The sequence below is a fragment of the Sabethes cyaneus genome, chromosome 3 (assembly GCF_943734655.1).
Source record: "Sabethes cyaneus chromosome 3, idSabCyanKW18_F2, whole genome shotgun sequence".
NCBI lineage: Eukaryota > Metazoa > Arthropoda > Insecta > Diptera > Culicidae > Sabethes > Sabethes cyaneus.
Window position 1 is genome coordinate 137,315,530 of NC_071355.1, and position 15,085 is coordinate 137,330,614.

The window sequence follows — 15,085 nt, forward strand, 5'->3', positions numbered from 1 at the left end:
ATCCTTCCTGCATGCATCCAATTCACGGTAAAGAACTGTATTTCTGTGTTTTACGTTCCTAACATCCAAAATTAGGGTACGTACTTCTACACTTTACCGAATAAAACGACCAATTTGGAGCTCCTCAAGCACCAATAGCTGATATTCCGGAGTGTCTAATTTCTCGTGTTTCTATCTTATCTAGAACCTATGACGCCAACTGCAATTGGGAATTTCTTCATCAACAGCGATACAGAATTTCACTCATATATTGTTTGATTGATTTTTACCTCAATCTAATTCGGTTCTTTTAAAACAAGTTGAATTAAAATGGAACGAACGAATGAACGCAAAATAGTCACCTGTGACTTGCAATAGGAACCATAAAGGTTAGTTGGTGAAAAAAAGTTGATCAATACTAACGGGATAATTGCTTTAACTTTCCACATATTGGATAATTTATAGATGTAAACTCGTTGAACTGTAAAAAAATTGCTTTTCACTCAAGAATGCAACATAATATAACACTTTATTTTTTTGCCCCTTCACATTTCGAAAATTTTTGAAGGGGGGGGGGCGACATAAGCTTTTTTTTCAAATTTGTATAAGCCTTATTAAGTGGGTACACCTGTACCCGGTTGATCAGATTGCGTTGATTTTTTGGTTGATCAATTGAGGGTTAAATCCGTTCATTCTACGGGCTGTAAACTGAACTCGTGAAAACAATAGATAAAAGCGATAAAAATTGATCTAAAATTATTTGATTCAATTTAAAAATCGATCTAAAGTAGATTAAAAATTCGATATTTCTTATCACCTTGAGGTCAATAATATTTCTTTCGTGCCATTATCATCAATACATATTTTACGGATATTTATTTTCATAAGACAACATATTCTTTGTATGCAAAGACGGTATGCTACGTTAAACGGGATAACATGCATGAGTACAAGTAAAAACTCATGAGCGACGCATTTGAGGAATCAATTACTACGAAGTTCTAGGATAGACAACCTCACATATTGAGGAGATATATGTGGCCAATATTGGCTGATGAAGATATTTTAAACTAGTTCGTGGCAAGTTATCCCTTCAACAAGCAATGCTTTTAAATTTGAATGAATTCAATGATCAGAATGACTTTCTTTCCACTTGAATATGTAAATGTTAATCCGACTTGCAATTTTCAATCCTTAAAAGCCATACGCATAGATATCCTATGTTACAGTTGTGAAAATAATTTGTGATCCCAGTAACGGAAGTTACGAATTCGTGTTTTTCTTTGTCATTTTTGCAGTTGATATTTCATGTCTCGGTCCGACAGAGCTGCCTTTTTTAAGAACCATTCACATATTACGTAACAAACTTAAGGGAGCGGGTGTACCGTGATACACGAGATTGATTGTGCATGAAACAAACATTCCATTGGCGAAAAAATCACAATCAATTTAACTCATTTCCTCCCAGCGTTGCGAAAGCGCAACGCACCCTTGTTAACCTATGTAAAACCTGCATACCACCCCCCCCCCCCACCTACCTGTGAGACCATGCGTTTGCATTTTTGCAGCGTACCACTACGGGACATAGGGACAAAATTAAAATGACATTTCTGCGGTTTTTCTTAGTTGATCTAAAACCAAACTTTCCTGAAAGTTTAAGCTTTTTATCGCTGCTGAAAAAAGTTTGAGGCTTAATCGGTTAACAGTATGTTGAGATATTTTTTAAAAAATACCTAAACAGTAAAAACTCAACATTAAAGTTGCGGGGGCTTCTTACTTTGTTATCAACATGTTTGAATAATTGGTTTAGATTAAAAGCTGAAGTAGCGGATCATAAAATACAATAAATTCGACCGATATGGAGTTGTTGCAAGATAACTCGCTGTTGGAAGTTACCCCGTTTAATGGTACATTTTAAGATAGGTAGCGCAAAAAAGCAAAGGTAGAAAACTTCTTGATTAGTGAACACAGAGAGAACACGAACACGATGCATAAAATTAAAAAAACGTGATAAGGAGAAATAAATATAGTTAGTCTAGTTCTAGTATACAAAAACCGCCTGCGAGGCTATTAGGAAACTCTTTAGACCTTAAGGCGGTGGGCAATAATTGACAAATCACTCTAATTGCCACACAGGAAATTCTCCGAATACGAGACATCTCACCCGCAAATCTGCGCTGATAGAGGAAATTAAAACATGCAGTCCACCCACTCCCAACCGTGCTATCGAACAATGTCTAAATTTTGCAATCTAAAAATTTCACGTTATTATTGCGGAAGAGACCTGAGAACAAACCTGAGCTCAAATCATTTCGCATTGGATGGCATATGATTCTACGGTTACGAAGTCCTCTTTACGATCACAACTGCCCTTCTTTATTATTTCAGGTTTTTGTATTGAACCTTAATTTTCAGGTAAGAATCTTATTGTCAGGAAAATTTAAAAAGCAGGTAGCATAAAGCTTTGCTGAGCTGCTTACAAAAAAGTTTATTATAAATCAATATTAATAGCTTTTTAATTGACACACACAATCGCCGATATCACGCTACTGCAAAACCGCTGGTAGCGGATTACAAAGATTTCTTCATTGAATTCGAGTGCGAAAAATCATATGGGTGTCATACTGCAAGCAGTAAGTAGCTATTAATTCTTTTTTCTAAACACTACACAAAAGCTTACTAAGAAACGTGAACAATGTTTGAAATTTTCCAGTTTTACGAATTTATTGTACAACTTGGTGAAAATCTTTCAGAACAGAGTAAATTTAATGTGATATTTTCTTAGTGAAAATCAATCAAAAATGTATTTAAAATGCGTTGTTTAATATTCGTTTATAGTTTGACTTAAAAATACGATATATACAATTGCTGTTTTTATGTACAATATTTCCTAACTTACGCGAACTACAAACAACATTTGACTAAATCGTACTTCCGAATTGATGATTATTCATCTTTTGAATGAATGCATTTGATGCAAACACATTCATCATTATACTTAACATATTCAGTTCTGCTACGGTGTAAATGTTTGATTTTCATGTGCTTTAGATAGAGATAGTAAACGAAAATAGCTCACCTATCGTAAAAACCTAATCAATATTGATGGCACAATTTCCGCCATTTATGGGGAAATCTAACAAGGTACTGCGCATGTCAATCGATAGCTAAACATTTAATGTAACTAAGGGTTGAAGGTTTGTAAAAACTAACAACTTTGATTACAGCTCCGATTTGTAAGGTTTAAACAGCTTTGGTTTTTCTGGCGATGGCGTCAAGATTGTTTGGCAGGGCGTACAGGCAGCAGTCATAAGGAGCCCCTGAGCGGATCCGTTTAATGACTTCAGAGGACTACTGGTGCTGGTCGAGGTTGATGACGAGAGGTCTAATTTCGATTTGTCCGACGCGGGACTAAGAGATAGTGCCGAATGCGGTGATGACGGGCTTTGAAGATCGTGCGGAGGAGTGTGTGGTTTTGGAATGGATAATGGTGTATAACCTTGCGGCATACTGCTTAGCATGGCGGCGGCGGCAATTGGATAAGCGGGTGTTTGAAGAGATGCATTCCTCTGTGGGATTGGATAAGGAGCGTAACGGTAACCGTAGGAGTAATGATTCGTTGCTGTAGCTGGTATTTGTGGCGGCATCACTGGCATTTGCGGTAACATTGGAGTTGGTGGATATCCGTAAGGCATACCGACAGAATTTACAGCAGCTTGCAGGATCGATGCGGCAAAAGCAGGATCTGAGTGTATAGCTGCGTAAGGCCAAACAACGGCCATCCGCTGGCGTTTATCTTTCATGCGACGATTTTGGAACCAGACCTAGAAATAAAGAGATAAAAAAAATCAGTATTTTAGAAATCTTAAGTACAGACATTTTATCGATTCAGCTTAAAAAGTCTCGTCATACGCATCAATAAAAACTATTCACACATCGAACGAAAGATGGAATGTTCGAGCTGGGAATGGTCACTTAACACCTCGGTGGTAAATATTATATATCTCTTCCATATCGAAGAAACACTCAATTATTCACATTCAGTAGCCAAAAGACTGCCATAAAGACGATGTTGTTGATGAAACATAAAATATCTCAAGAGGAACAATCGGAATACAGAGATGGGAAACGATGATGATGATGAAACAGAGCACGAAGCGTCAAATCGAGTATTCAAAGGCGACGTTCTTTACTCGCTTTTACCAATCGGGCGGCACATCAAACGCCGACGGTATGGCGAGTGATAATTACATTAATTTTATTATAGTTATACGATAATTATTAAACAACTAATATTTTGTATAGTGAGGTTGAATCGGCAACGCGAGAAATCGTGAGAAATTCTTGCTGCGAGGAACAGGGATTTCAAACTTAACGCACTGATTAATTGCTTGTTTGAGATTATGTTAGCAAGCTCGTGCTAAATGCGTGTGTCAACAATTACAATATCGGGAGAAGCGAGACATGAAAAAGAACTGCTGCAGGGATGAATATCCCTGTGGCGTACAGTATGTTCCAGTGAAGGTTGAAGTGTCTCAGACGGACTTTTCATTCGATACAAAGTATGAAACTCGATCGTCACTGTCTATGGTCATGCTGAGGCCGACTGGGAAAAGGATCGGATATGCCAAATTTCACCCAGCTGTGTTTTAATGTGGCATGCGTCATGGACAGTTGTTTATACGTAAATGTTTGTGTTGACGCGCCGTTGCGACTTGAGACATGCTGTTTGAACTTGTTCTCATGTTGTAGCTACAAATGAGCGTCGGGTTGTCGGGCCGTCAAAAAAAAACAAAAACACTAACCTTAATTGTTGACTCCGGGAGGTTTAGTTGAGCGGCAAGCTCACATCGCCGTGGACGAGAAACGTAATTTTCCTTGTAGAATTCCTTCTCAAGTCGGGCAAGCTGATCTCTGGTGAAGGCTGTTCGATACCTCCGGACAGATGGGTCCAGTGGTGCTTGTTGCTGCCCATGTTCCGTCGGCGGGCTGTTGCAGTCTGGAAAAAGAAGGTAAACAATTAAAAAATCGTATTCGTGTGCTATATGCTGAATTCTGATGGAACGAAAACGCAAATAAACATCTATTAGCAGTACCCGCCCTTTAGCAACGGATAATTGGAATATTTGTTTTTCGGTAATCGTGTCTGCCTAGGTATGGTGAAAGCAACAAAATTAGCAGAGGATTTATGGATTGGAGGCGTTAACTTTCTTTTAGGATTTCAGTATCAATAAGGAACATAACCTGCTTGAATAAGCTAACTACTTGAAGGTAAACCAGTATGAGTCACGTAAGTTGATAACTGAAATACTTTTTTTACGATTAATTTCAGTAAATTAAACATTAAAATTAGGTAAAGCGGGATTGATTGATGATGTTACGTTCTTTTAGCTTGGCTAAGCTTAGGTAGACCCCAACAAACATTTTTGTTTAAGAATAGTTTAAACTATTGTGTAGCTAAAACCAATGGAACGAGCGCTTGATAGCCCTTTATACAACAAAAATGTTCCTTAAGACTGACCGTAGTTGCACTCCGTGATTAAAAATAGAGTTAGCGCAATGGTTTTAACTTAAAACTTACCACTTAATGGAGATAGTGGCGGTGATGATTTAGAGCTATATTGATGAGCGTTGAGTAAATCCACAGAAATGGATTGCTCGCGGTGTTGCATCGCGTCCATGTTGTAGTTCCGGAATCCTTGCATTGTACTTAGTTTATTTTTCACTAAAAGCTTATTTTCGTCACTAAAACTCCACTAATCACTTTAGTATGCCACGTGCGATGTATGTATACTAATGGCGCTCGATGTTGAACTTAGTTGTGCCACACATTCATTTCAACTTCACTGGATTGATATTCGTAACGTTTTTGGCAACTCGCGATTTGTACTTGATATTTATCTATTCTTGCGGAGTAACAACGTCCGTTAACTAATACTGAATGTAAACTGGCTGTGAAAAGAGCAGCATGAGCACGTTAAATACTCGTGCACCTTAACCGGTATTGTGGGCGTTCCCTAATGCTAATAAATGATGCCTGACTATGTTCTGTACCCTAGCAACGAATCACAACGGATGGGAGGAAAAGAGAAAGCTACGTATGAAACGAGTAGCAAGAATATCGTTTATGCTCGTACTGTAGTTATTATATGCCTCGGGGAGAAAAAGAAACAACCAGCTTCTGCAGGTAGTACATGCCTCTCTATCGTTCTCCATGATGTTTTACTAACGAACAGTAACTGAGATAGCAACAACGCTAAGCATTTTGATTGTACCATTTTCTTGCTCGTTCTTTCTTTCTGCAGCATGGAACGATAGATGGAAGCGTTTTTCCTAGCCGCAAGGATTATTATCCTTTTTGCGATTATTAGCGCATGATATAACAGAAGCGGTAAACAGGGGCATAAAACGGCGTGGCAGAACAGACTTTTATAAAATGGTGCTCGGAGTTTTATATACACGTTGCTGGCCTGATTACTGCTGGCATGTATTCATGTGCCGTAACTGCCGACTGGCGAACAAATTCATCAAGGGGGATCAATGTGCGAGGAACAGTTATTATGAGCTTTAAAGGCCTTGGTTTTGTTGAATGAAAGCATGTTCACGGAACTAATTTGATTAGAATTTCAGCAATTGCTAAAAGTTTTATAACATGCACAGCTACGTGGTTTGATAACATCGGGCAAGTTAAATGAAAGGTTATTCGTTTCATTAATTCTATTGATTTTTACAAAGTAATCATTATCAGCTCATATAAGTTAAGTAATCATTCAAGTTTTAATCATAAGTATTATTCGTACAACTGAAAGTAAGTTTGAAATGTTAACAGTTTGTATTACCAATAATAGCCAGGACATGGGAAAAATATTCGTTGGGTTCACTCGTTTACCAGCCTTTTCGCAACTTAGCACTAGTTCAATCTCTGTATAAATTTCTATGCCATTTCTAGAAAAAGTAACTTCGAATATTTCAATGACTACTAAAATAGGTTGCGATTGGGTTGATGCGAAGATCGCACGTACCAACGCTCCCGTCCCAACTGCGATTAAGTACACATCCCAATATTCATGAGGTTATCGTTTCGAAATCCTTGTATAGCAACCAACGGTCCATATAAAAGATTCATAAGCGCGTTTAGTATTCATTGTGATAAAGGCAGTTTACACTTCGTTTATGCTTCCAACCTTTCTGACGTTTACACGATTTTATTCTTTTTAATAATAAAGGTTTATCTGTTCTAGAACGTTACTTTCTTCCACTTTATTCGTATAATTATATGCATGTCTTCCACTGTCCTTCTATACAAACAGGGATGTCGCTATCGTTGGCAAGGACCTGATGTTGCTTCAAAGTTTAATAAAACGCCAGAACCTATAGCAAGTTGAATACATAGATATATATAATAGCATATGCAGCCACAGTTATGTACATGAGCTCTCCAGCGCCGGTGTGTTGTGAACTCATAAAATGTTATATTATACTCGTCGTCATACCAGAGGTGGGAAAGCTTGGAAGAAGAACGAATTTGCGAGTTCAGCAGCAGATAATGGTTCGTAATTTAATGAAGAAATTAAAATAGAATCCCTCGCTTGTGCCGTTCCGTCTCCGGTCCATGGTTGGATCCTTGCAAACCTTTGTTTGGTCTTGGCCTCCCATACAAAAAATGGCCCAACAAAAAAGTGACATGAATTTATGAATCTCATTCTTTCTGCGTTCCTGTGGTATGGTTATACAACGAAATGAACTTTATATATCTACGATACGATACCTAATACGCTGGAAGTTGGACCATGGCTTCGTTTCTGCCGAGCTCAGCACAGAAGAACAAAGTGTGGATGAAATTTATGATTTTCGGTAAGTTTTAGAGCATATTTGATCATGGCGCTTATGCGCTTTATAATCGACAATTATGATGTTGTTAGGAAATGAATATCGGTTGAGAGCGACCGGGTCATATGCAGTCTCTCTGAAGCACGGATAACCTAATTCACTAAAAAATTTATCCGAGCCTTCGTTATTCTTTTCTCTTTCCCTTTTTCGTCCTAGTCGGGTACAATGGCATGGGGTAGTAATTATCTATTTTGTCAAATCATAGGCAGTAAACTAAAGCTCAGCACCGCCCAGCTGCTATGCAAACGGTCGGATTAGCATTCGAAAAACCAACAATCACTGATCGCACATAATTCCCCAAAATTGTATTACCACTCATGGGCTTACCCGTGATTCATTACGTCTGTCGAACCTTAGTGCAGTATAGGGAGACAATGGTAAAACAAATATTCTTAACCCGGTGCAACGCCCATAGTTTGTTTTTCTATTTTCAGGCTCTGGGTACGGGTACGGGTAGTCAAATGTTATGAATATTTGTTTTCCAGTAATTAGACGCTCTTTTGCAGGTTTGCGCCGAACAAGCGGTCGTAAAATATCCTGTCATTATAACGAGATATTTTTCGGGTAGGCAAACTCGCTTGTTTTAGATATGTTCCGTATTGTGACAACCGAATGTCAAATATATTTTAAAGATGCACATATTTAAATAATATGTATCTGAGCGAAATTGGTAAAAAAATATAATCGATTTATTAGGCACTGTCTAAATGAAACATATTTTGTATTTTATTCGTTGGTATATAGTAGAGTTCGCGACCAATTTCATCAGCCTGTTTCTTTTTTGGGTGTAAGCACTCTCTGTGTTTGTTATTTTGGGAACAATCATACGTTTCGCGATATTAAATTGTTTATTTTTGCAAGATGGAAATGCAGAAAGTGTAGAAAAATTAGAAGTTTAAGTTACTATCTCATGTGCTATTACACCTTATGCTGGTATGTAATATGTTTTTGTAATCGCAGTAGGGGAGAGACGTCTACATTGAGACACTTTTCTCCAAAAATTTTAAAATTTTATCCTTCTATCCTTCTAGTTGTCAGAAAAAAAGTTTCAGTCGTTTTGGTTATAAGCTAAATTAGTTACAACCACAAATGTAAAGGTGTAATTTTGTCTCATTCTTAACAACTGGGTGGAAAGAATGAGACAACGAGTATAGCATACTGAGACACCTATTTAAAACCAATTTAAACCATATTTTTGGGTAATAAAGAATAGTTTAGAGGTCGTGCTGTTTATTGTGTCTATAAAGCATACATCATTGTTGGGTATGATTAAAAATTCCGATTATTTTCACATATACATTTATACTCATATAAAGGACAAATCTCAATCTCAATCCCTATGGATTCTTCACTTCACTTTCCATGAAAATATCATGAATCTTGAATGTTTTATGACATAGCTATTCCCGTTGACTCACTGTTCCTGTTGTCACATTGTTGACTACTCTCCCCTACTGCAAATGTATTTACGGTAAATTTAAAATGCAATACTACAACTTCTCCAATTTGATATATAGTAGGTATCTTCTTCTCCTATAAAATAGACATAAGTAACACTTACTCTCATCAAAGTTTTCACATCATTTTAAGGTGAAATTAGCAGTAATCGATTCTGCCAATTTCAAGAGCAGTTTTTTTGTTTGAAACAAAAATTCTATTTATAAAAATATATTCGCTGTGTTCAGATTGGCAAGAAGAATGCAGTTTTTACATTTTTACAAACAGAACCCCGCTTTTGGGCCCAAAAACTGCTTCCGAAATTGGGCTCTCCGACGAAAATTCAATGATTGCTAATTTCCCGTTAATTTAACCCATTTCCTCCCAGCGTTGCGAAAACGCAACGCATCCTTCTCTCGATTCTAGAGAAGGCTAGATTGGGAAAAGATTGGGAAAGATTGGGCAAAAATCTAATCGACCTGTTTTTGCTCAAAGCTTAGATCACAGACAAACAGACATAACACTCGTTTTCCATTCTTCGTACCGCTTAAACCGTCATTTCAAATTTGGGCTTAGTTGGGAATGTCTCCGTTTTGGTCAAAGTGGCGCTTTTTAACGAAAGAAGGGGAATGCCCCATAAAAATACTTGCTAGTTCGAGGAATCCTCCTGTTGCTATTTGATATTTGGGAATGCCGGTCATAGATGGTGCTAGTGTTCAGGCAAAATGTGTGGTACGATATTTTTTTTTTATTTTTCTTCCAAGTGTTATATCTGTTTGTCTGTGCTTAGATGTTACATGTAACAAAGTTACTGCCGTGTAAACATAACAGGTCTTAATATTTTTTTTTTGAAACGATGGTTCTACAATTGATGAAGGGACGGTAGGGAAAGAAATGAAATTTTTTTTTGGTGAAGGTGGGGAAGAGCGGAAAGGAAGGGGGGGGGGGTATTGGTAGCTATGCTTGACAAGTAGTCATTTTGACTCCTACCTTTTGTCCAGTCAAAATGACTACTTGTCAAGCATAGCTACCAATACCCCCCCCCCCCTTCCTTTCCGCTCTTCCCCACCTTCACCAAAAAAAAAATTCATTTCTTTCCCTACCGTCCCTTCATCAATTGTAGAACCATCGTTTCAAAAAAAAATATTAATATATATGTATGACCGCATTTCAAGGTCAAGACTAAAAACTTGAGATTAGTCTATAACAGGTCTTGCTAATTTTCAGTCAGCTCAAATGAGTAACTTTGCCGTCGGATGGCAAGCAAGAAACCGATGAAAGCGCGAACGCCAATGACAGTATTTCTGGATTCGAATCTAATGTACTAACCTCTTCGAAGTAACAAAACTATGTTAAAACTGCATACCGACTCCCATCCCCTTCTAAGTGCCAGCGTTTGCATTTTTTTTACCGTTGCAGGACATAGGGACAAAATTAAATATACATCTCTACGGTTTTTTCTAAGTTGATCTAAAACAAAACTTTCATGAAAGTTTCAGTTTTTTATCTCTGCTGGACGTTTGGGGCTAAATGGGATCCGTTCTCCTGCGCCTTAATTAGCCTTGGCAACTTCAGCCGTGTGTTCCATAAAACGAATACCCAAGTTCCTTTTCATTTTAAGTCTAAAGTAGCGGAACATATATTCGAGAATATCCATCCACTAACCCCTCAAAACATCCATCTTCTCCGCCCAATTAATGCACCTTGGAAGTTGGATGTTGTTGAAAGTCGGGAAATATATAAACAAGAATCTTCCTTGCTCCTTAACAATAACGAAGGAAACAATTTTACCTGGCTCTTCAAGTTTATTCTAAACCTAGCACGAATGGAGTATATTATTTTAAAGCAGAGTTGGTGCGTTTTAACAAGCTTACTCACACTCATTTGACTGTATTTTGCCTTCTAGAACCAAATTTGGTAAAAGTCATGCATGACACCTCCCAGTTGGCTTCGAGGTATGACGCTGGCGCTGGCCTAATAAGCCAGTCGCCGTATGTTCGAACCTCGGCTGGGAGAGGCTGTTAGAGTCAATAGGATCGTAGCAACTGGCCCTGCAATTGTCTTGTACTCTAACTTGGGCACTACATTATTTTTTGTATTTACGCTGTAATAAGGCCATTACAAATATTTTAAAAAGTTTTTGTCCCTCCGGTGTTGGGCCACTGAAGGGGGGGGGGGGGGGGGTGGCGAAAAAAAAAACAAAGAGAATCGAGCAAAAACCAATGGAGTTTAGGCGTTTTTATTTTAAGTTTAAACGTGAAAACCAAATCTATTCCTGCTTTTAATAAATACGTTGTTAATTTCCATGCAAAAATTTACGAAAAAAAGACAAAAATGAAAGAAATTTTTTTGGCTGATTTTCGGAAATTCCGCTGTTTGAATTTCCATTTCTATTTCATGCTAGAAGCGTTAACTCATCTCGTACACTCATTTTTCAAGTTTTTCCGGCTGTAGAGCCCACAGACAATTGATTTTATAAAAAAAATTTAACTCATATCCTACAAATTATTTTTTTGCCCCCCGATTTTTCAAGCCAATTTCCAAGGGGGGTGGAGACAAAAACTTTTAAAATGATTTGCAATGGCCTAATTGTGTTGTTACTTTATCATTAGCGCGAACAAACGTTCAATATATGTATCAAGGTTTAAAAGTTCTACTTAACATAAATGGAAAAATAATGAAGTATTCATTTAAGGAAGATTGTAGATAACATTCAGTACTACAAATGTTTATACATGACTTTTACAGATTTTGCAGTGAAGTAGAATGAGCCTAATGACCGTAACTGAGTGCAGCAGCTCTGTTTTGAGAAAAAAAAGGAAATCATTCGAAAAATATTTCAGTCCAGTAGCAGTTTTCCTGTGTTTATTGGGTAAAAATTTACAAAAATTCATAAAAAAATATAGTGCTATTGATTTTTCTTTTGAATGTGTGATTTTTCCATATAAAAAGCATATTAAAAAAAACTAGACACATAGACACAAAATTACTTTAAAAAATATTAACATGCATACAGGATACACGAGCTCGCATAACTCTAATAGTCACGCCCACATAAACACGCGCACAAACACTATCACGCAAACAAATACACTCGCTCAAAGAGATAGGCGATGGATGAACGTCAAGTTACTCGCCGTAAGACCAGGGCTTCTGCCGCTTCAGTCAATAGCAGGAAGTCCTGTTTTTGCAATTTTTAATCGATGGTCATTGGACTAAGCTAATAAATAACACCAGCAGATTTTAAAATAATTATTTAATAGTTTTATTAGAGAACTTGGAAGATGAACTTTAAAAACTCGTTTCAAATAGCCCCGGTGTACCTTTTTATATTTATGATGTAAATAAACCTACAATATTTAAATTTATGAATTTTTGCAAGCAATTTTGTTATATTAACCACTAAGTCGACCGAAATGAAATCACATCGAGTAATCAAAATCAATTACATGAAGATATCAAATTTTGTGTTCAATTTGCTTTAAAACTTTGCTCGGGTAGCGAATATTTTGTGCAAAAAACTTGCACATTTCTCCATGGTACTAAATTTAATTCCAAACATAAGAGATGCCAGTCTGTTTAGTTTTCTACTGGCCGGATATAAATATAAATAGTGACTATAAGTTTCAACTGTCCGTCTTTTTTCAGTAGTATAGAATTGATTTACTTCTGAAAATAAGGCTTGTTCGCGACAAAATTTGGACACCCCTAAACACACACAGCTTCGGAAATACATTAACAATGAGTGAAATATTTTGCAGAGTGGTAGACGTATGTCTGTTCGTTCTGAAAATATAACACTTGTTTATATTACTAGCGCTCAGCGTAAAATGGTGTCGAAAGAAGAGCAGGTGCAAAAAGCAATTGTGTGCGGTCGCAATGAAAAACCGAATCTCTCGTTAAGAAAACTTGCCAAAAAGCTTGGATTTCCTCCAAGCACTGTTCAGTGTTTTAAAATCGTTCGATATTCGCTTGACAACAGCTAAGAAGAAGGGAAGTGGAACAAAAACGGATCTGAGAAACCACCACAAGGATGCGAAGGTAAAACAAATATTACGGAGGAGACCAGATCTTTCTGTACGTACCATTGCTCGTAAAATAAAAATGTTGCCAACATTCGTGCACACTTCTAAGCAACGACAAGGCATGAAGTGTTTCAAGGTGAGGACTGTGTCAAACCGTAATGATAAGTTAAATACGACGGTCAAAACACGCGCTCGTAAGCTTTATCGCGAATATTTAACGAAGTTTTCATGCGTTATAATGGACGATGAAACGTATGTCCTAGCTCCTAGAAGACTTTAAACAGCTTCCTGGTATGTCTTTTTACACTGCCATGAAACGGAATGGCGTTGCAGAGCATTTTAGGACAAAGAAGAAAGCCAAGTTTCCCAAAAAATATTTAGTATGGCAGGCAATATGCAGCTGTGGTCGAGCAAGCAAAAGGGAACGGTTAACAAGGAAATATACCTTGAAGAATGCCTGCAGAAATGATTGTTACCGTTCCTACACAGCCATGATGTATCCTCGCTGTTTTGGCCTGATTTGGTATCTTGTCACTACGCCATAGATGTTTTGCAATGGTATGATGATAATGGAGTCCATATTATACCGAAGGAGACGAATCTACCTAACTGTCCAGGGTTACGTCCCATCGAGCGGTTGGGCTTTGGTGAAGAGAGAGCTGTCGCAGCACAAACAGCAAGCAACAACTATAGATAAATTTCGAAAATCTTGGACAAACGCAGCTAAATTGGTTGCCAACAAGTCTGCACTGATCCTCATGGCAAGGGTAAACTCCAAAGAACGTCAATTTTTCATGCAGACCAAATAAGTAATGTTAATTTGTATGATAATTATTAACGATACACACATAAATGATATAAAATTGTTTCATGGATTAAACTTCTTGCAAATTTGTTGAATTGAGGTGTCCAGATTTTGTCGCGAAGCCTTAGTCTCTAATATATCACAAAGATCCCTGATAAGCATAAAGCAAATTCGGTGATTGACAGTCATTTTATCGAAAAAGTAGTGGTTGCATCACAGAGAACAGACATCCGTTCAGGAACATTTCGGGTATTCCTGGATAAAATTTCAAATTAAAATCATCTAATATGCTAGCATCACCACCACTATAGTTTCCCAACTAAACGATTCTTTTGATTTGCAGAATGACAACCTTTGGCTCTTCTGGCGCTAGTATATATGGACTATAAGTGTTATGCTAGCGCCAGAAGCTAGCTGTTGTGAGTTTAGCGTAGAATTTTATGCGCCTTTAGCGACTATAGTTTCCCAACTAATTTGACATAAGTTTTATCCAAGTGGGGACCTTTCGGTTGAATGTTCACTGTGGTTGCATTTAAAATGTTTGAGTATTGCGATTATTTTCTAAAATCTTTCTTTCGCCAGTTTAGTATGCGTCAGTTGCGCGCAGACAAAAAAAGAAAACTAACGTCAAACTGGTGACTGGTGTATCCGCGGGCAGTTCTGTTTATTTATTCGCATTCGCAAAGTTAAATATTTATATTTGAATAAATGGAAGATTGAAGCTGTTTCCGGTACCTATTTATAATTGGAACGGTAAGTTGTATACGTAATATTTTATTAAGCAGTGCGAAATATACGCACATTAATTTTGGATGCATCAAATTCAGAAAGCTGCCACCGGCATGTCACTTCCAATACAAAGTTTTATGCCCTATATGGTTATGTTTTCTTGGGACTATCGAAGTCCCAACTGGCGAAGATTTATGGCAAGTCCATTATGACAATTCGA

At 37.4% G+C, this 15,085-nt stretch overlaps 1 protein-coding gene across 1 annotated transcript; it reads right to left on the minus strand.

The window, feature by feature from the left end:
- Positions 1-3,200: 3,200 nt before the first annotated feature.
- LOC128743115 (segmentation protein even-skipped) lies at positions 3,201-5,684 on the minus strand. Its single transcript, XM_053839637.1, has 3 exons — positions 5,561-5,684; positions 4,785-4,978; positions 3,201-3,803 (listed from the first exon to the last, which is right to left on the minus strand). The coding sequence occupies exons 1-3, from the start codon at positions 5,682-5,684 to the stop codon at positions 3,201-3,203; spliced, it is 921 nt and encodes a 306-aa protein (XP_053695612.1).
- Between the last annotated feature and the right edge of the window lie 9,401 nt (positions 5,685-15,085).

Bases quoted from the DNA above. Each gene is read 5' to 3' on its own strand.
- LOC128743115 (XM_053839637.1), bottom strand. From the start codon at position 5,684: ATGCAAGGATTCCGGAACTACAACATGGACGCGATGCAACACCGCGAG. The intron at 4,979-5,560 runs GTAAGTTTTAAG...TTCTTTTTCCAG, and splicing joins GCCACTATCTCCATTAAGTG to ACTGCAACAGCCCGCCGACG. The intron at 3,804-4,784 runs GTTAGTGTTTTT...CTTTATTTCTAG, and splicing joins TCCCGGAGTCAACAATTAAG to GTCTGGTTCCAAAATCGTCG.